The following is a 22,433-nucleotide window of genomic DNA, read 5'->3' as shown; positions in this document are numbered from 1 at the left end:
GGAGAAAACAGAACGCCATAGACTCTCACTCTGACAGCCCACTCCTAATTCTCTTCGTCTTGATCCTGCTTGGTCGTTTCAGTTTTCCTCGAGGCCTCCGTCATTTGTGTCTGCCCCGTCGTTCACACGTTCTGATCTAACGCCGGCACAGTTTTAACTGGCTGTTCTCTCCGGACTTGTTTTCCTTGTCAAGGCGTCTCTGACTAAGTCGCAAATTTCACACAGAACACATTCTCCTGCCACGCTAAAACTGAGAATAGCACATCATTTACCTACAGTTATTCAAATTATGATTTAGATTAAATACGATGCATAATGTCAATGCAAATGGCATTTACAGATGTATACAGGGATAGTGTTTGGCATTTATTGCAATGCAACAGAGCAATAATTACAATTCTTCAGTGGTTCTATTTTACAATGTACAAACTAGATAAAAAAGGCCATAAATAAACAAAATGTTCCTGGAAGCTAAATATTAGCATCAGACAAAGGCTTACATTGGACACAAAGACAATAGGCTAATCTAGTTTCTACAACTCACAAATAAAAGACACAAGCAAATCATTCAGGCTGTTAGTATAGTCCAAGTATAAAGTTGTAATAATACATTCGGCCCAGCTCCTCCTTTTTCTCTGGGAACTTTGCATAATCAAAGATACTGACATCTTAACAAGAGAGATCCAATATCATCCACTCCACATTCACAACACGCACGCACACAGACACGTGACTTTTTTTTCTTCAAGTTAAGCCCAAAGCAGCAAATGAAATTGTTGGAAGCCATACAGTGTATGCACAGCCTTACATGTCAGCCTTCACAAAACAGTTCATAAAATAATGTTAGAAACGGTGGAGCCTGAATCTCCCAGTAGCTGAATGAGATCTGTGGACACATCCACAGCAAAGTCTTCCAAGAAAGTTCAAAAAAGTGCCGCTTCTGCCTCTCGCGTTATATACGTTTCCCCAGTAATTGTAATCCAACAGTTTTAAAAAGTTCCTCTAAAGTGCATGGATGAGGTAAAATGAAATTGTTCTCCAGTTTCTGTTCAGTGGTTCAGACTGGAACCATCGTGTGTTGCATGTGTTCCATTTGGGACAACATTTCCTGCTGGACACTTGTGAGAAGTATGTCCTGGTGTGAAGGCGTGATTATCCCAAGTCTGTCCATCTCCCTGTGGAGGCACAATTTCATTCATGTCAGATATAGAACATTTGTAAAGCTTTTAACATTTACCTCATTGGACACAGTTTTCTATAATTGTTTGCTGTTATCTTCCGTTTAGCAGTGAGCGCACATAAACCCAGCGTGTTTGAGGAAGTTGCTTCAAACACCTGTACATTAGAGAGGGTGAAACTTACTGGTGTGTGAGTGTGAGGAGGCTGTCCAGGCTGCTGTATCCTGCTGCTGCCAGTGTGTCTCTGTACCTCTCCAGACCAATGGACTGGAGCCACGCGCACACGGACCACTCTTGTAAACACACTTCAGGTATGACTGACACACACACGTCTGTGCCAAGATCTGTCTCCAAAATGTGAGCCGAGGGTCTGGATGAGATAAATAGAAGAGTTTGCTTTTGCTACATGTTTGACAAATGTCTAACTACTCTTTAAAAGACAGTAGAGGAAAGAGTGCAAAAGCGCATGTACCTGTCTCCCCCCGTGCGGCGCAGGGTCCCTGGGTTACGGATGAGCTTATCTAACATGTTGAGGATCTGGCTGAAGGTGGGTCTCTCTGCACGCTCCTTCTCCCAGCAGTCCAACATGAGCTGGTGCAAAACTACAGGACAGTCCATAGGGGCAGGGAGACGGTAGCCCTCCTCTATCGCCTTGATGACCTACCAAAACAGAGTTACGATGTATTTACACATTGTATTTGGGTATTTTGGGTGACACTGAAATGAGGAACAGGATCAACTACTAATTAAAAATCCCACAAAGGGCATGAAAACAAGTACTTTTTGAAAGATATATTACTGTTTTGTGTTTCAGGCTCCTCCCAGTGCTGTCTTACCACAGCCACAATTTGACTTTACATTTCACAGCTGTAAGAAAATAGTGTGGGACTAGGGCACATTGGGTAAACAGCCAAATAAGTGGAGTATCTCATCACAAGAGCCTCTCATAAGCACTGCAGATGAAATCAATCACGTCTCAGGCATTTCCATATGCCACAAAGGCTCTTTGACCCACTCAGACTTAACCAGCTTTGATAGCAAAGTGATTGCAAATTTGCTTAGAAATGGGATTTTATTTAGAACAGTTTCTAAGGCGTAAATTAAGCCTACATTTATATTGTTTATGCTTGGATGGTGAAAAGTACGAGGCAGCAGTTTCTATTGGCTTTAATAAAACGTCAACATTTATCTTCAATCAAACATCCTGTGTGTGTTGAACCCATCTAACTTACCACAACTATTGCTCAAAAAGCAATTTCTGCAGTTCTGTAAACGTAGACAAAGGTCCTGACACTGAGTCAACCGAACCAAAACTGAGTCAAAAGTTCATATCTTTATTTCAGAAAAGGTCCGTGTGAAGTGCCTTTTTTTGTAGCACTTTAGAAACTTTTCGAGCGTGTCTTGTGGCATGTGTGTGTTCATTTTACTGAAGACTAATCCATGCACAATTCACAATTTTAACGATGCTTTTTCTCTGAGTTTCAGGGCCTTCAGACGCTGCTTTCATTAAACGTTAATTTGAACAGCGAGCGTGACAAGAAACAAAAAAATAATTATCAGCGGCAGTCATTTCACTTTAATTACACGTGGAGACGAGACCTTTTTCTTTTCCGAGGCTGTTTTCATGCTTTAAAATGGAGCAAATTGGAGCGCAGCTACTCACGTCTTGGTTGTTCATGTCCCAGTAAGGTCTCTCTCCATACGACACCACCTCCCACATGACTATGCCATAGCTCCACACGTCACTGGCTGTCGAGAACTTCCTGTAGGCGATGGCTTCAGGAGCCGTCCACCTGATGGGGATCTTTCCCCCAGGGGAGAGGTATGTCCCCGTTGCCTCCTAAAACCACAAAGAGATCTCATAAATATTGGCTTTTATTGATCCCATTAGCTAGCAAATGTAATGATCAATTAGTTAATGTGGCCTAGTGTTAAACAGGCCAGGAAAAAACTAAACCAGACACTGACCTCTTTAAATCATTTCTATTTCACTATGTAGCAGTCTGACACAAAATGAAAATATATTTCAATGGTAAAATCCTACACTGATGATGCAGCAATAATACATAAATGGGTTCATTTACCAAGCATTTGAGCAAAACAAGTAACACGTGGATAAGCAGCAGAGTCATTTACACATACACATATGCAGTCACACAGCTTTCTCTCATTTACATATCCGACTTGGGGCCCTAAAAGCGTATTACAGGGCATTTCAAATGATAAATTTGGTGCAACATGAACCACAAATAGCCATATGCTATTGTGGAGGGTGAAAAAAAAAAAAACACGACTCGCAGAGGTAGCGGTTTTCAGCTCGCACTCGCTATTTAGTACCTGTCTTAATAAATGACCCCCAAGTTGTTTTGTTTTGTTTAGAAAATAAAAAAAACTTAATAGTGACAAGTATTTAAGTCTCTGTACAACAAAACAGCAGACCCAATCCAACATAAGAATAAATGGTAGCGGTCTTACCCTGGTTGTATAAGCCGCTGTCGGGTCGTCCTCCAGAACTCGACTGAGGCCGAAGTCGGACACCTTACACACCAGGTTACTGTTGACCAGGATGTTGCGCGCGGCCAGGTCTCTGTGAACGTAGCTCATGTCTGACAGGTACTTCATCCCCGAGGCAATGCCGCGCAGCATGCCCACCAGCTGGATCACCGTGAACTGACCATCGTGTTTCTGCACAAAGAATACTTGTGTTCGGAAAATAGCAATGTGTGTTTGTGTATTTGAAGGAGAACTGAAAGCAAAAGGCTTACTCGAAGAAAAGCATCCAAAGATCCATTCTCCATGTATTCTGTGATGATCATTAGCGGCTTACCTAAATTAAACACAGGGGTAAGTGAATACAGAAATGAGAATCAATCGGGCCAGTAGTCAAAATGCAGAACAACCACCTCATCTGATATTCTTTATCTGGGTTGCAAACTATGAAGACCATTATATCATGCACTAAATATATTGTAATAAGCTAAGCTGCTGCACATTGAACTAATAAACTCACATCTGGTGATGACCCCCTCCAGTCTGATGATGTTGGGGTGCTCGAACTGTCCCATGATCGACGCCTCCGCCAGGAAGTCCCTCCTCTGCTTGTCTGAATATCCAGCTTTGAGGCTCTTGATTGCCACGTAGATCTCCCTTTTTCCTTGTAAACGCAGGCGGCCGCTGCACACTTCTCCAAATTCTCCTACGCGCAGGAAGAGAAGAGAACAACGGCGTCAGTGCCATCCGAGCATGCATGAGTGGGTTTATGCGCTGAAAACAGCCTTACCCATGCCAATGACCCTCTCGATGTGGATACTGTTGACGTCGATCTCTTTGGTAAACTCATGTATAGCCTGGTCGGGATCTTCATAGGTGAACGGATCTACATAGATTTTCACTCCTAATGTGGGGGAGGAAAGGTGGGAGGGAGGATTCGTGAGAAATATTACTTGTATAATGGTTGTATGTTATGTAAATGTCCTGAACTGTGCAGGTGGACAACTGTATTTGACTGTGTTCTACCTGGATTAAGATGTTTCTCTTCTTCCGATTCCTGCTTGGTCTTACTGTATTTGCTCCTCCTGGTGGAACATAACAGTGGCAGTTAACAGGCATGCAAGTAAAAGTAAGTAAACTCAATTATTTCTTTTCACTTTTGATTATGTTTGGATTATACAGTCAACAGTGCCAATAATAAGCCATCCGGAATTGTTTTATATTCAGATTTCCTTCTGTTTCTTTTACAGGGTTTTCCAGGATTTGCAGTAATTCAAAGTAAAGACAACGACAACAGAGAGGAAAGCTGAGTGAGCAGATGAAAGCTCTGAGGGAAGTGCAGGAGGAGGGGCCAGGCCTCAGGTAGCAGGAGATAAAAGGTGTTTTCCATTAAACAAAGAAACTGTCACAAACACCTTTGTGGTGGAGCAGGTGTGTGTGTGAATGCCTTTGTGTGCCTGTGCACGTGAGCGTGCACGTTTGCTATGAAGCGGACACACAAGCCCCACTGCAGAAGAGACAGTAATGACAAGTCAGGGACAAAGGGATTATCACTGTCTCCACTCTAATCCCCTTTAAAAGCTCCAGGTAACACTCATATTATTTAGATACACAATGGCAGCTTAGCAGAAGAAATGCATATTGTTGACATCACCGGTTTGCTCAAATTGCATGATGGGAAAGAGTCTTTAGGTGATGTACTGTACAGCTGATAATGAGAGGAAGGGTGTGTGTACCTGCGGGTAATGATGAAGACAGCTGCAGATATCAGGACTAAAATCCCAAGACCACTGATTGACAGCAGCAGGAAGGCCGAGTTCACCCCTTCTCCAATCAGAGGGAACGGATCTGAGCGGAAGACACAGTAATGAGATGCTGAAATACAGCGCAGTCCGTAATAAACATACTGCACTAACAGGATAGTAAAATAACAGGAATAGAAGCTGTGCTCAACGTATTTTGCAGGTCAGTGAGAAGGCAGTGGGACTAGCTTTGCTTCTATTAAAAAATGTAGTAAGGCATGATTTTTATGATAGCCTTTGTCAAATACTCTGTGTCTAAGTCTGAACAGTGATTTGTCTCTTCTGTGTACTCATTTGAAATACCTGAATTAGTGGAGAACTCAAAGGGCGTGCTGAACTCCCCATACCCAGCTGCTGTGCGGGCGCGCACATGAAACACGTAGACAGTGAGTGGGCTGAGACCTGCGACATCCACGCTCTGGGAGAAAGTCCTCATGATGCGGTAGGACCTCTCCTTCTGATCCTGATTAGGGGAAAGAGAAGAGACTGGTGTCGGTGCCTGACTGCAAATCCATCGGTAGCATCAGCGAGCCAATATATTGACATCTCGACAGGTGAGCGAGTTGCTTTAACCTTTGCCTGCATCACCTTTTCGTAGAACTTGACCTCGTACTCAAGGATGACCCCGTTTGGTCGATCAGGCTGTTGCCACGCCAACGCCAAACTGTGCCTGGTGACATCGGTGGCTTGGACAAACGTCACTGGAGAGGGAGCTGGCGGAGGCAATGGAGATGCAGTTAGTATGACAGAGCAGTGAGAGTGTAGTGACTATTCCTGTGGAAGTGCAGTGACAGTAAACACAGCTGACTGCAGATTCACCTCCTGCCTTTTTATCAACAATCCCATTGACCTACTGTACTGTGAGCTGACCTAAATCTCGTCGTCCTCACTCCATTATGGGACTTTCACTCTCCTCTCGCCTGCTACATTCTCTGGCCTTCAGAGCAGTTTGTCCTCTTTTGCGGCTGTTACGCGATACCGGGCCATATGGCGGTGCAGCTTGGACTTGATATATGCCAGACACACTTCGGTGCTGTGCATGAAGTTATTTCCCCGGGGCACCTGAACCTAAGCAGGTGCGCAGGCGTCTAATGGCACTTAATGCTTTCGTACAATGACAGTTGAGATGTAGCAGCATGTGAAAACAGCGGCCCATGAAACTAATGAAGAACGTATGTGACAACTGCACATACACCATGTCACCTCCGCAGCCAAAATGAAACACGTAATAAAAGCTGGGTCTTTTTTTCTTTCTTTTTTTAAACACTTCCGGAGTCTCCAAGTCTCACTTTGACTTAATTTCAAGTCAAGCCTTTTTGAAAAGCAGTCAGGCTATGCTCTGATTTTTGACATACATATCTGCGTTTTTCACTAACCACGTTATTTGCATTTCGTGATTTACATCTTTTGCCACTGACAGCCTCCGTAGAGCATCCATGTAATTAATTCAGCAGTTGTAAGGTGTAGGAGGACAGAAGAGTGACAGACTGTGATGGCTTGATTAGAAGCTTGTGTTTCCAGCTGAGAGATTTCACATAAAACATACTTTCTTCAAACGAAAATACAAATCATTTCCATTTGCAACTCAGGTTATTTATAGATGCCGTGTACTCTATAAATGTACATTATCTACTTCAAAGCATATGAGCTTATCCCCCCTCATGCTTCTTACAACGTCACACAATTTACCCACGTGGACTTTTTCCCCACGGACCCACACGGACTGAGCAGCCGCTGCAGATGCCGCTGTGCTGACCCACATATGATTTTAAGCAGATTTTGCATTACGGGAAAGACAAACGCATTCATCTCACCAGCTTGGTTCGTGGTGACCGTCACGGAAACACTCTGGGCTGCCCCTGCGTTGCTGACTCGGGAGACCCCGTTGAGCGCCTGGACGATGAAGGTGTAGTGCGTGTGCGCCCGGAGCTCGCTCACCACCACCCTCGTCGTCGCCAGGCCCGTCTGTCCGGGAGCAAACAGGACGTCGGAATCGCACGGTAAGCACAACTGGGACCCCGAGTCTGTGATGGACTTGGGGTATTCTCCGCTCAGCCCGCTCTGGTAGATGCCTCTCCCTGGGTGCACATCCGATCCCACGAAGCCCTGGTCGGACTGCATCCCCAGGCCGTTCCTCTGCGCCTCGGGCTGGGAAACGTTGCGGTTCCTGGACAGCATTTTGTTCCCCTTGGAGTTCTGACAAATGAGGCATTCCACACTGTAGCTGGTGTCGCTGCGCCCCCCCAAACGGCGAGGGGGGCTCCACTCCAGTACGACAGAGGTCTTGTTGACCACAGAGATCAACTGCTGTGGAGCGGATGGCGGCTCTGTGTAAAGAATAGGCACAGTCGGTATAATTGCTTTGCACATAGAGGAAATGGATTGTATCAAAGAGGAGGGGCTGCGGTGAATTTTGGCGTGGGTTAAATTGTAGACATCTGGGGATCTTATTGAAAATGTTTTTGATGTGTGTGACTCTTTTCCTCTCTGCAATTTCTCTACAGTGCCTATATATGTGTGTTCATTTTTTTTTCCCAGGCCGAGAAACCCATGCGCCGTATAAAGGCATAATTAAGTTTACGACACAAGACTTCAGGCCTCCCAGTCAGCGACACTGGACCTTCTCATTGAGCAGGCCTGTTCACTCATTGTCTGTAGTTACTGCTTTCCAAATTGGATGTAGATGGTGGCTTAGTCATAGTTTCAGAAAACAACACTGGCATTCTGAAATAGTTGTGTGTTTCTGTTCCGATGAGGGTTTTTTTGTTTGGTTAGCATGCAGGGCTTTCACTTGGAGTTCTGTTTGCGCACGAGTGATAGGAAAAAAGTATATGTTTACTTACGGGTACAGGCCATGGCGGGAGGGTCAGTTTCTGCACGGTAGAACCCAGAGTGGCATCCACAAACTGCCGTGCCTTCCGTGAGCGCGTAGCTGTGAGGGGGGCACTTAGCACATCCCGGGTCAGGCGATTTGGCCTTGTAGAAGCCAACGGGACAGGCTGCAAGCAGACGTGAAACCAGAAGGAAGTCTCTGTCAGCACTGGGATGATCCATGACAATTACAAGACCTGGAATTAATTGCTCGTTTGCATATTAAAAGCTTTTATGGCCAGTCGTAATAACACCCATTTACAAGGGCTGTTGAAATGCTAATGCTCACATACACCCAATAGGACCACCAAAAGAGTGGTACTGTGACTTAAACATAATTTGCAATTTCTCAATCCTTATGTGTTCCAGTGTTCAGCAAAAAAGAAGAGACGATTATAGCTTAATAATGTTGTAGAATGCTATTGTCTACAAGCATGACACAAAAATAATCAGGCTTAAAGCGCGTTTGACACTTAAGACACATTTTTTGCTAAAACATAGTAAAAAAACAACAACCCAGATTTCTTTTGTTTGGCCGTTTTGTGATGTTTATACAGGAAGTGACATAGACAGAGGCAAACAATGTTTAACTGTTACCGTGCCGACCATGCTATGTCAATGGGAAATGAGTCAATCTGCTATGGAGCTTTACCTCCATCTATGTCACTTCCTGTCACCAGCTTAAAATTTTAAATAACAACTTTTCTGCAGAACATTTCCTCATTAAAGCAGTACTAAGTAACTTGATTACCTTAATAAATCCTTTTTGTAGTCCCTCTGGGGGTAATACAAGTGTTAGTGGGATGATTGGGGGGTCTTTCATCTCCCCCTGGTGTCTCTGGCCACAAAACCACAATTGCAACTTCGCTGCCTACGGGTCAGAGTCACCCAATTCAGACTAATGGAATCACGAAGAAGAAGCTAACAGGCTAACTGGCAAAGCTAACTGTGGGCTAGCTCCACTCAAACAGTATTTACAGCCCAGTTTGAGTGAAAAAAATGTATCTCCATTGCGTAATTGGACATGAGTTGGAGGGGCATGAGTTACTTAGTACTGCTTTAAATTGCTGCTTCACTGAAATCAAATTACTTGCAACTGATGTGATCCATCTAAATAAGTCATATTTTCAAAAGTATTAAAGACTGTCATTTGCATATAAAATGCAATAGGTTGATATTCTTGAAGTGTGAAGTTGTACATTTTTTATTGAATGTTAAAGCTGCAATGAATGCCCTATTTTAAAAAAATACTTTCTCTGACACATTATTAGGGAGAATACTGAAGTTCACCCTGCAGTCTGGTTCAAAAGGTCACCATTGACCCAAGTCGCCTGCCCCCTGACCTTTATTGATTGGTGCAGACAACAAGTTAATCAACACATGGAGCAGCATGTTCAGTGGAATCCTATCCCCAACACCGAAAACAGTAATAAAAACGAGAAATGCCCACAAGCTGAAAGAACCTCTACTTTTTTTCTTATCATTTTGCAAGAAGAGAACCCCCCCCCCACACACACACACACACACGCAGCACTGAAAACATAAGAGGAGAATATATTAAAACTCCTGTGTCGACAGCCCACACAAATATAATTGACATTTTAATATACAGAGGCAGAGCAACAGAGAAGAAGAGAGCGCAGGGAAGAGGAGGCTGGAAATGTTCTCTCTGTGTACCCATGAGTTATGCATTGACAGAACAACAATACGATAAATGAGTGCATAATTATACAGCTTGACATCCACTGGAGAAGCACAGGAGCTTGGCTGGTTCGAGACATTTTCTTCCCCCTCCCGAATTCACTTGGAAATCCTGCGTTTGTTTCCCGAGCAATCATTTTCTTCGCCACCTTCTTTTCATCATCACTCCCTATTCATTCATTCTTGCTTCCACCAATTCAGCCATCCCCGGTTCTTCCCCCTTTCACATTTCCAAGGAGATGGAGACATCCCAGTAGGAGGAGTGGACTGGAATGTGGGAATGCTTTATGACACTCGTGAGCAGATGAGAGGGAGGAAGTGTCTCTCCTCTGTAATCTCCTCGCAGCGACCATCCTGCTCCATCTGCACGGAGTCGTCATACGTTCACTCTTTCACACACACACACACACACACTCATTTAGCCCCGCAGCTTTTCACACTGTTTTTTTCACAGAGTTCGCTCCCAGTGCGCTTCCTCCTTCGACCTCTACTTACCCGCCTTTGTGTCTCTGATAGCTCGGGCGCTTTCGAGATCTCCCTATAAGCGTCTTTTGAGTGTCAAGAAAAGCTTTGAAACTAGCTTTTGAAATGTGTCAGTGATGTGAAAATGCACTGGATTGAAATCAGTAAATTGATTAAAGCAATTATAGGTAATCAAATATTAATCATCAGACACAAAATATCATCATATATTAAACAGTAACTGCATTAGGGCTGAGCGATATGGGGGAAATATCTTAATTGCGAATCTTGTCTTGAGTATTGCCGTTTCACAGTGCACATTCAAAACATAATGACAGCCAAACTAGTGGGGCAACTGTGGCTCAGATGGTAGGGCGGGTTTTTGAATCCCAGCTCCCACAGGTGTAGTCACCTTCACCCAGCTTGCCTGAGTGAACGTAGTGCGTGAGGGACTGAATGGTGGTCGGAGGGGCTGATGCGCAGATTGGCAGCCTCGTTTCTATCAGTCTACCTCAGGGCAACTGTGGCTACAATAGAAGCACATTACCCCTGAGTGTGGAATGACTGAGACCAGTGTAGCGCTTGTCAAGCTTGTAAAGTACAACAACAGACATTTAACATTTCGGAACAAGTTGGGGCGTAAACTACAGGATTAGCAGAGCATTATAATGCCAAATCCAATTCCAGCTTTTGTGATTTGCCAATTGCACCATTAAAATCGCAATTTCGATTAAATTGAGATTCATTCTGCAGCTCTGAACGGCAACTGCAATTTCCGATCTACATAAAAGAGTTAACTGATTATAGGACTAAACTGAACTTTGCCAGAGGGCAACACGCGGCTTTGTCTCAGGCCGGGCCACTCCTCTCTCTCTGTCCTCAACACACAGCTCTGAGAGAATAAAAGAAGCCCAGCATTTGAAGCCATAAACTTTCCTCACCAGCCTCTCATGTCTCTATTGGGCCTGTTGTCCCTGAGCTTTTGTGTGTCTGAGCGAAGAGCGGGAGCTGAGTGTTGACCTGGAGTACGAGCTCATGATGGTGTCATTAACCCGACATTAACCCTGCTATGAGACTGAGGGCCTATTCTGAGCTTAGGCTGGATCACTAGGCACAGATTTGTGTGTTCTGATAAGGTGCTGTTTTTTTTCTGTTTTTTTTAAAATAAAAGTGCAAGATTGCAATCACAAACAAACTGATGTTCATACACTAGTAAATGGATTATCACTATAAAAAGAAAAAGAAAATCAGGAAGCACTTGGGCTTGAAGATAAGATATGACACTCTAGTTCGTAATGAAGATATAAAGTTAGATAGATATTACGTGCCCGGACATAAACTCACACACAGGGGCAAATTCTCCTTCGACTTTTCACTTTAGCTAGTAAGTAGATGCTCAATTACGTGGACCCACACTGACAAATGAGTGTTTTAACATTTACCCACCACTGGTCAGTTTTCCCAAGAATGCCTGTTGCTCCTAAAATAACACTCCCAGGCATCACTTCTTTAACAGTATATACAGTAAAGATCGCGTATGCTACTGTATCTTGTGCACACAGCGTAATCAGCAGTGGAGAAGGGAAGTGGCTGATTGGGGAAGACAGCAATAAGCAAATAGATGGGAAAGATAAAGTAGGAAGGAAAGGAAGGTGCCCTTTGATTACTATCAGCACCGTCAGGATTTACATATGCTGCTTCTCAGTAGCTAAAATGCAAATGTAGCTTTTTTGTCTTCCCCTTGCATCCTGGTGAGTCTTGTTGGTACACTGTATGCAGCTGCGTGTGTGTGTATTCCCCTTGACCTGATGTTATCTGTCATCAGGCCTTGTCCCCCTCAGCCGAAGAGGAAGTACCCCTGACCGCTCCACTGTGACACCTGCCTGAGTGATGGATGGAGGGAGGGACGGATTGACGGACGGTTAGACGGATTGATAGACTGTCACTGGAGTAGGAGGGGAACAGTTAATCACCCGGGTCGCGCCCTCTTAATTAAAAACACAGAAATCCTAAAGGCCAAACAACTTTATCTTTTTATGCATCGCCTTCAATTAAAACAATTAGCAGAAAGAAGGCCGATAAGGAATTCCGACACAGCTTGATACTAATCTCATACGTGCACAAACTCACAGGAAGCCTCTATTTGCCAACATTTAAATATCCATAAGCAAATATAGAGGTTTTCTTGTGAAATCAGTGTGGATTTGTCTGCGCTAAGCCAACAGTGCTAGCATTAGCATGTGAATACGGTCAGTAACAATGATCTCCCTCCCAATGCCACAGATCACCCCCCCCACCACCACCACCACCTCCCTGCCACCAGCTAACACCCCCCCCTCTACTCTAAACCGTATATCAGGGAAAGGAGTTAGCGATAATGAGAGGAAAGCAGAGTTTGGCCAATGCCAGGCGACCAAGCGGAGTTGGCAAAGCTTTGGGCTGTGCAGAATAACCTGCGAGGAGAAGACAATTACGTTTGAATGTGGAGTTGGAACTCAAAGCCATTTTCCCCCCACCAGGGTTTGGCTTTGGCTTCTCCAGACAATCCCACTGCACTGTAGCCCCCCCACCCCCCGCACTGTCACCTGCCATACGTGAACATTTGCACACACAGACACACTCCCCTGTTCTGCATGCTCCTGATCTCCAGGCATTCCCGGGCAGCCCTCCAAAGTGTGAGTACACGGGAAGAAGGGCTTTGTTAGGCACAAATTCACAGATACACTAAATCAGCCTCCAACATGTCCACCGTCCAGAAATGCAATAATTAGAGGGGCTGAATACTGCGATTATGCAGCCTATTCTATCATCTGTTCACTGCTTTTTTTTTTTTTTTTACTTCCGAAAATCGCTCTTTCAGTGCCACTGCTTTATACACTCCTCTCATCCAAGCATTCTGCGGTTGACGGGGCTCTGCAGGTGCATTGGAAAGATGAGCAACCATGAAATCTCTCTGGACACGGGGAGCGGGGACGCACACACATACGTGCACGCTCATATGCATTCCAGGCCTCCCAAGGTGCTGAGCAAAACGCAGCCCAGCCATCCAGCCAGCACAGACGCGGTTAAACACAAAGCTTTCATTCCGCCTCTCCAGCCGTTCCCATTTCTAATTCCCCGTGTTGTTTCTTCTCCACTCGCCTCTCGTCTCTCCTCCCTCATTTCCGATCCTCCCAGACGGATCGCAGCTGTCAAACTTTTGACGTCTTCATCTCTGCCGGTCGTGACCCCGCACTCGGTGGCTAAACTCCCGGTGTATATGCGAGCGAGCCTGTCACTCACACTTTCTGACATCTTCATCAGGCACAGTCGTGACCTCGGTTTTAACCAGGGCTTTCCAAAAGAGGGGTGTTCCCTCTCTCTGTTTCCCCACTCGTCCCCTTTGCACTCGGTGACGAACTCTCAGCGGGGGAGGGGTCGGGTGGCCATTGATGCCTTCTGCTGTCAGCGGCCTTCTTTCAAATAGTGATCCCCCATTCAGCTCCAAACCCCATCTTTCTCTGCAGAGCTCCTGACCTGATCCTCTCCTTCCTCAGCAGCACTCGACGTGAACTTTCCACGGTTCACACACACACTACTCCGCTTTAGTTTAGGGTCCATTCCATTTAGCTCGAGTGGTTACTCACAAAGAGCAGTTAAGTTAAAATGCGGACGCAACGAGGGACAGAAATGCATATTAGAAATACTTCTTATCACCAGCATGCTCAGACAGGTTTGTCTTGAATGAAACAAAAGTATGAAGGCTAGTCTGCCTTTTATTTGGAGTCATAATGAAGAGCTTCCTATTCATCTTTCTCTCAAAGGTGTCTGGGACGCCTGACAGAAAAATCTTTGTTTAGAGCACCCTTTTTTTTTTAAAGGTCTTAACATTTGTATTGGTGACTAATGTTTTTTACAAGTTAAAACACTCAATAACTTCAGTGCTTGTGCTTTCTGAAGGACTTGTAAGTGCTGATTAAAAAGGCCACCTCTTTTTCCACTTATCTGAGACTGCACATGTAGCTCCACATAAAACATCACTTAATAATTATGTCAATATTTTTGTAGTAGCTGTACTCCACTCAACCATCTGTCAGTGGGTTCAGTCTGTAATGCAGCCTGAGTGATCACACATGAGTCAACAAGATCCATACACCTTTTGACCTCCGTGGCTCTGAGCAGTCAGAGCTTCTCAACACCCTTTCCAATCTGTCTGCAGCAAGTACCGTTCCGTCTCTAACACAAACTTTTAGCTTCGAAAACGGAGGGAGCGTCGAGGCACACAGCCAATAGTGCGGGGTCCTCAGTATTCATCCGGAGTTTGATGGATTTCCATTCGAGGCAGCTGAGCCCGGCCAACAACCTGACAGGCAGCGGGAGTAGACTAGCCAGAACACAGAGCGGCCGATAGATAGATGGCACTTCACATCTGCTAGAGGTTCAGCCGAGTCAAGGGTCTCTCTTAAATCTAGTTGAGAAGAAGCATCTTTCAGGCCGCTGGGACCACCCCAAAATCCTCCTCTTCTTTTCACATGGAACAGACGGGGCAAACGGGGTGAAGGTTATGCTAGACGTTTATCACCGGTTTGGCCACTGTTCCAGTCAGTGCTCAGGGAAAGAAGTGCTTTTTTTCAATTTGAAAAGCCAACTGGCACCAACAGTCTTTATGTCCAATCGCGCTGTTTTGTTCTCTCTTCTCCCCTGTTTGAGTTATGGCTGTGTTTGTTATACAATTAGCCAGCCGGATGAGCCTCATAAATGCGGAGATCACTGAGCAGCTCCCCTATGTCTGTCTATGGCTTGGTCGCTGTCCATCTGCGAATGTTTTGCTTATTTGGCCCTTTTTTCTTTTCAAACGGCCCACTTCAGCCGTTGCTTAGCTATCCTCTCTGCCGCACACGGGGCCACTTTCAAACATTACACGTCATGCCGGACACATGCACGTTGGTGAGGTGTGAACAGCTTGCATTTCGGTAACAGTAAAGTTCAGGCCAGATTTGTTAATGGGGGAGACATTTCCATCCAGATGGTTTGTGTTATGTCAAACACCCCTCACTTAGACCTGTGAGGTTTTTATTTTTACAAAGCCTTTACTATGACTGTAAACGACATATTAGCATAAGACCATTTGCCAACACTGCGTTTCATTTGAAGCACATTTACTCCGACACAACACAACATGTTCAACTTCCGGCACTAGCAACACGTACCTTTACACGCCCCATTCTTCTCCTCATATCCCGGGATACAGAGACAGCCACCAATGGGAACCAGCCACTCTCCATCCGCGCCGCAGTACATCTTGGGCTCGTCTCTCTCTTCGGATTGGTTGACGCAAGAGCCCCGCACCTCCACCAACGAGGAAGTGTCTGCCCCGGTGACCGTATCCGGGAAGGTGGCCAGGTTGCGTACGGTGAGCGGGCAGGTTTTGTAGAAGACCCTGACCGAAACCAAAGCGATGCAGGCGCCTACATCCTGAAAGGCCAGATAGAAGCCCTTCCGGGTCGTGACCTTTACGTCCCGCACCTCTGTGTTCAGCTTCATAATGCGATCTCCAACATCAACCTGGACGGGAAAAAGACGTGGGAAGAGACACAAGCACACGTCACAATTAAAGATAACAGCTGAGTGGGACCCAGAGGTGTGGGACTGAAATAACGCCTGTGTGAGCTGTTACCTGGGTAAAACTCTCATCTGCTGCCACTGTGTCAACTTTAATGAAGCTGCTCTCCTTGATGTAGCTCTCTTTGTCATCGTTTGACTCGTGGTAGTACAAATTGAATGTCTCCTAAAAGACAAAAGATTTAGCAACAAAGACAAGAGATATTCTTTTTTTTGCTGTTTTAGTTTAAGTACCTTGCAGGTGCCGGTGACTCCTGGCAGGCTGTTGCAATCTCTCAAAGTGAACTTGACCTCGACGTAAACCCTCTGCGCTCCGGACCGTGGGATCCAGTCCGTCCTCAGCCAGTTGTTCTGACTTGGTTCGAGGACATTGCAGACTTGGTATGTTCTGATAGGGATGTTCTTCTCATCCATGATGCTCACTTCCTCCCACTGCCATCACAAAAACATCGATTGTACCACACAGCCAAGCAGAATCGAAACATCTTAGTGCACAGTCTTCATCTAGTTTGGGAGGCATCTGCAGCTTTTAACTGGGAAATTGCGTTGAGATCAGGTATTTGCACAGAACGCGCATAGACACCGGGACATAGAAAAACAGATTGACTGACTTCAAGCATAAATATTACAGAAATCTCTCTGAAAAGAATTGTGTCAAAGGAAAGGAGGCGGCTTAGTATCCACATCTTGCATATGGCTGCAGTTAAAATGATTATGTGTGCGTCTGCTGTTTGGCAACTCTCACTCTCAAGTTTCAGAAGCACTTGAAAACACAAGTGTAAAAAGGATAGGGTTTCAAAACAGTAGCAGATAAAAGCTGCAGCTGATAGACCAACTGTTGCAAAACTTAAGACAAATAAATTCTTTCTAATATTCACTTCTCTTTCTTTACACAGCAGTGGACACAGATGGCAAATGCCTTTGAGACCAGGCACCTAACACAACTCTTACTTTTGCACGCTACAAATTCAATCTCACTAAAGCCGATTGTAAATAATGGCTTTTCCATTTGCAGATATTGTGTGGTCATAAATAAAGTGAAGAAACAAGTAAACAAGTCCCACTCCCACGCGTCTGAAACACTATTGTGTGCGCTAATGAAATCTATACAGGGCTAGCATTGGCTCTAGCCTCTGTGACATATCTGCAGGTTCAGATTATACTCTCTCTCTCTCCAAGGTTTTATTTTACCAGCACATTTCCATACAAGTGAAGGTGGCTCAACCTTCGCCGCACCATCCATCTCAATAGAGTCGCCTATTTGCCTTGTACTGTGACCCTTTAAATGACCGCCGAGCCTGTCGATTCCAAATTGGCTTTTTATTGCCACTGAATAATAATCTGCTCCCTTCCCTACTGGTGAGAGTTGTATACACTCCAAATGTGGCGTGTCGAAAGAGGAAGAAAGAGTGTTGCTGAAACGCAATGATGAGTGTTTGAAAGGGAGGGACGTGTGCAGGGAATATGTAGCCAAACGAGATCAATACGTCACTGGGCCTTATTGCATTGCCTGGTAGTGCTTAATGCAGACTTTAAAATGTATAGATGGCTAAATGTATCTTTTATTGGAATATTAAAATCAACAAAATGGTAAATGGCCTATCCCACCCACATTTAGAACTCCAAGCGCTTTAACATATCATTTCTATGCATTTCAACATATTTTTAAAATTAAGTTGCATAATGAGACACTTAACAATGCTGCTTTCACAAGTATGAAGACACCTCTCTTTAAACACTTTAAAAAAATCTATTTCTTACAAGTGAAAAAATTAAGCTTTACTGCAGTGATTCTCAACCAGAATGTTGAGGCCAGTCGTTCTCAAATTGTCTAACGTGTATCACTGGTGGAAATCGTGCTTCTTCAGATCAGATCACCTGTTTAAACTTTAAATTAAAGCTATAATTCCATTTATGCTTAAAGGCACTATACCTGATTTTCTTCTTGTAGTGGAACAACATTTGTTTTGTCCTCCTTTAGTATATTATGAATGCAGACATTTGTAGGAAAAACGCCACATCTAATTACAAAGTATTTGTTGCAATTTTATGAACTTGCAGCCAGGGTTTCTAGCATTTATGCTAAACTGATCCTGAAAAGTGACCCTGCAAATTGTGAAATGTGCCTATAAACTATAAACTCCCTGTGAATTGTGTGCAACAAATATGTTAGGAAAGTGATGAATGAGTATGGATCACAACAAACATTTTCATTTAGTGGCTTCCGCTTTCATTATTTGTAATCAAGAAATCAGGTATAGGGCCTTTATGTATATGGGTACACCCAGTTTAGCCCTAATTTAGTCTTATTTACACAATTTTGCCCTGATTTGATCTTGATTTAGACCTGGTGGTACTTGGAAGCTCAAACATTTTATGAGGTGGTAATTGATAGGAAAGTGAAAGGTCCAAACGTGAGTCAAGGGAGATTAAATAACACAGTATAACATGGTGGTTTCTGATGACGTAATAGATTATTTAAAATCACTGCATTTTAACTATGAAATAATTGGGATAGAATTTGTACCTTGCGTCCAGAACCTTTACTTATTATTTTATTTTACTCAGTTTGTCCACCATGTTTGCCTGCATCATGAATAATAATTGCACATGTTTTGTTTAGGAGCCTGATCAGCCCTTTTGACTGTACTGTATCCTGCTGAACACAAGCAATGCAATATACATGCATATATAGAGCCTATAGGGGGAATGCTTTGAGTGTGTGTGTGTGTGTGTGTGAGCACGCTTTGTGTGTAATGAAGACGAGTGCTGTAAAGGGTTTGATGGCTCCTTGTCTGGTCCCCCTTTGGAGTCTTTGTCAGCGCACAGAAATCACAGCTGTCAGAGGAAAAAAGGAGCAATGCACTTGCCCCAACCGGAGAGGATGGCTTTCGGTGTCTGTGCGCGGGTCGAAAAAGTGTGTGAAGCTAAAGGATGTAGAAAACTGGGGGGTGCCTGTAATCAAAAGCTCAGTGCGTGCAGACCAGGACCCTGTCAATCAAGCAGCATGTGAGAGAAGGAGCTCGCCATGACTGAGGAGGACTAAAGAAGAAAGAAGAGTCAAGTTCGTCCGCTAACTCCTACGTCGACAAAGGCAGAGGGGATGATGTACAGATGGCACATACACTAATAAGTCATAAAAGAGAATATATTGCTGGGAGGCTTTTTGGCAAATGTTTGGGACTAAAAATCCCAAAAAAAACGACACCCACCACCAAGCTGCTTCCTACTTTTTGCAGTTGCCAAACACAACGCCAAAAATCTCGTATTAGCACTTAAGCTGAGCTCATTTAAAAAAAAAAAATCTGTGGGATGATTATTTGCAGTCTCCAAACCAAGTGTGATTTATTTCCAACGAGAAAACAGGTTGTAAACTGTGTGTCTGAGAAAATAAATTAATAAATAAAAAAAATAAAAAAAACAGGAGAGAGAAAGAAAAAAAGAGCTCCCACTCACCCCTCCCTCGGAAGGACTGGCTGCCCATTTCAGTTCTCCTGGCGCCGTCCTTGTATCCAGAAGGGTCACTGAAACGCACACATATGCAGGTGGCATCAAGAGAAAGCAGCCAGTACAGCATTTGACCCATCGCTGACAAATATAGCTTTTTGAAGCAGCGCCAAAATACATGGTGACATTGCTGTATCACAGAGGAGGGCTTGGAGAAGTGTTTGGGAGAGATGGATGCCAGATCTTTAAAAGCTTATATCAAACTGTTCGCGCCATTGAAATCCGTTTCAAAGCCATTATAGTTGAACATTGCATAGATTAACTAAATTGGACCATATCAAGTTCAATAGCGTACTTCCATGTTTTCAATTAGCTTTATAAAATCCCTTTCACTATTATTATTAAACTGTGAACTGACAAATGCGCATCAATGTTAATCAACTGAAAAAAGCTTACTAAAAGTTCAACAAACTAAACATTTCTAGGTTGTATTAGAATCCCATCTATTCCTAGAACGCACTCGATGCGCACAGCGCAGCACCCAAAACACGGAAACGTTTAATAAATCTCTCCGCCAGCGACTCCACGTTTTCCCCTTACCTTCGTTAGCTGGATAAACCCTCGTCCTCGCACTCGCCACTGTGCCAGTTATCCAAATAAAAGTGCAAATAGTTCTCCATTTGCAAGCCATGTGTGCCGAATAGAAGCGTGCGTAATTCCTGTTCGTTCTTCCGCGCGCTGGCTGAGGCGCTTCCATCCCGGTGGGAAAAGTGTGTGTGAGTGAACCCAAGTGTGGACGTGAGAGTGGGACGCGGCGAAGGGGGAAGCTTCTGGGGCGGGATCTCACGCCCAGGGGCTTGTGCGTTAGTGGTAAATTCAAATGACACGAGGCGAGTGACATACTACGCTACATCCCTAGAGGCGCGGGGACACTGTTAATATGCGCTGATAAAGACTATATCCTGTTACCAATGACTGAATGAATGATGGTGATTTCTAAACGTCCTGGCTTGACCTTTAATGAACGAGATACACGTTATAGGCTCGTTGGAAGAGGGGACTGCTGAATAACTGACTATACGCATTAAAACAAGCATTTCATAGGTGACCACACAGAATGATCAATACTTTATTATTAAGACCCATAGCCAGCACCGCATTCCGATAGACAAGAGTCAATATAACACCTGCACCTTCACTAGTCTTGCCGCGCGCACGTCCAAAGTAACACCCAACTGAGATAAGTGTGCGCAATGAACGCTTGAATAAAAGGAGCTGTTTATAACCCATATACAATCTGTCAACAACGTGACAAAAGATGAATGTGCGAGCATTTCCTGATAGAATCTGCTGCGTCTTTTTATGGCCGATCAGGCAGCTGCAGGTTCTTTGTCCTGTGGAGGGACAGCGCGACTGCAGCGCCGCCTGTTGACGATCGGTATAAAAGCTGCTGATCAGAAATCAGAATTAAAGAGGAGAATGATACAAGGGCCATCCTCTCACTTTCTGATTATAGCCTCTTCATATTATCTCCAGCTGGGGGAAATGCATTATTTCAATAATTACGGGGCGCCTGTGAACAAAACGGGAGTGGGACAATGGCCTGGAGTGCGGTGGATCAAACAAAGAGCCAGCACATGAACTGTCCTCCTACACTCTGCTTTTTAAAGACACAGTGAACAATCGTTTTGGGTGAAGGCAAAGCTTGCAGAAGAAACGTGCTCTCACATGCTGTGATATGGTTGTTTGTATCCGAACAACAGCACATATCATCCATGGTCTTTTAAACTGTTTGGGCTTGCAAAAGTCATAGATACTGTATAAGCGCCCAGTGGTTCTCAAACTTTTCACACCAAGTACCATCTCATGAAATATTTGACTTTACAAATGTCACCAGGCCAAGAATAAGCACAAATCAGGACTAAACCAGGTCTAAAAGGGTCTATAATAGACTTATATTGAACTGAATTATGCCTTAACTGATAGCCGACCATTTCCGAACCCCCCCAAAATAGGATAACTTAAATTAATTATTAAAATATGAGGGAATTCAATTGAATAAAGGTTCAAACTGGCTTCAACACATATGCTGGTCACATTGCTGACCCCCGTGTCATGAATTTACCTCTCAGCTCCATCCCTGCTATTTAACGCTTGTCAAAAATGCCTGCAGCCCCCCCAAAATAAAAACAGAAGAAACAGAAACAGAAACAACAGAATGAATAAATCACTACCGGGTAAATATTTTAGGAGCAACATGAGATCTTTCATTGTGGGTTAATGGTGTAGCCACATTTTGAGGCATATTCTGGTGTAGGGAGCTTTTACAGTCGTTTCCAACTCGCTTTGTGTCTCAGTAGTTGCTATGTCGAAACCATCTCGATCCCCTGTTAGGCATCATAATGGACCCAGGAAGAGCATCTGGCAAAGTGAGCCGCCCAAAACGATTTCTCCACTTCGACCTGTCACTCTCCCCCATCCACCATAATACCGTTTTCGTGTTTCATTCTCAACCAGCTCCACGAAAGACTGCGCAAGTACAAAGGCCCAATTAGCTAAAATGGGATTATGACTTCGCCGAGGGACCAACGGACCAATCGAGAGGAGCGGCACAGGTCCTCAGCCAATGGGGCGGTGGCGCAGGTGGGCGGGACATGGCCGCCGGGGCGGAGGTGACATAGTGACTTGGATGGAGAATGGTCCTGTTGTTTTTGGTCATTTGTGTCACCAAAGTTTTGATTGATGACCATCGAGATGGTTTCCCACTCTCCCTTGAGAATCTCCGCTCTCTAGAGGAGGTTTCGACATGCGCCCCCATCGCCGAACCTCCATTTTAAGCCTGGTCCTTAGCCTTACATGGCACCAACCTACACTTTTGTCC

At 44.4% G+C, this 22,433-nt stretch overlaps 1 protein-coding gene across 1 annotated transcript; it reads right to left on the bottom strand.

Annotated features, from left to right (window-relative positions):
* Nucleotides 1-389: 389 nt before the first annotated feature.
* LOC306972105 (ephrin type-A receptor 4-like) lies at nt 390-20,478 on the bottom strand. Its single transcript, XM_079568585.1, has 19 exons — nt 20,153-20,478; nt 19,562-19,629; nt 16,340-16,537; nt 16,161-16,271; nt 15,694-16,048; nt 8,314-8,469; nt 7,285-7,797; nt 6,059-6,183; nt 5,774-5,933; nt 5,405-5,516; nt 4,695-4,753; nt 4,459-4,572; nt 4,189-4,374; nt 3,944-4,005; nt 3,654-3,863; nt 2,842-3,018; nt 1,651-1,838; nt 1,363-1,548; nt 390-1,175 (listed from the first exon to the last, which is right to left on the bottom strand). The coding sequence occupies exons 1-19, from the start codon at nt 20,451-20,453 to the stop codon at nt 1,058-1,060; spliced, it is 3,399 nt and encodes a 1,132-aa protein (XP_079424711.1). The 5' UTR covers nt 20,454-20,478; the 3' UTR covers nt 390-1,057.
* Nucleotides 20,479-22,433: the final 1,955 nt, after the last annotated feature.

Source organism: Gobius niger, assembly GCF_951799975.1.
Source record: "Gobius niger genome assembly, chromosome: 13".
NCBI lineage: Eukaryota > Metazoa > Chordata > Actinopteri > Gobiiformes > Gobiidae > Gobius > Gobius niger.
This window is presented reverse-complemented; position numbering and strand designations above follow the sequence as displayed.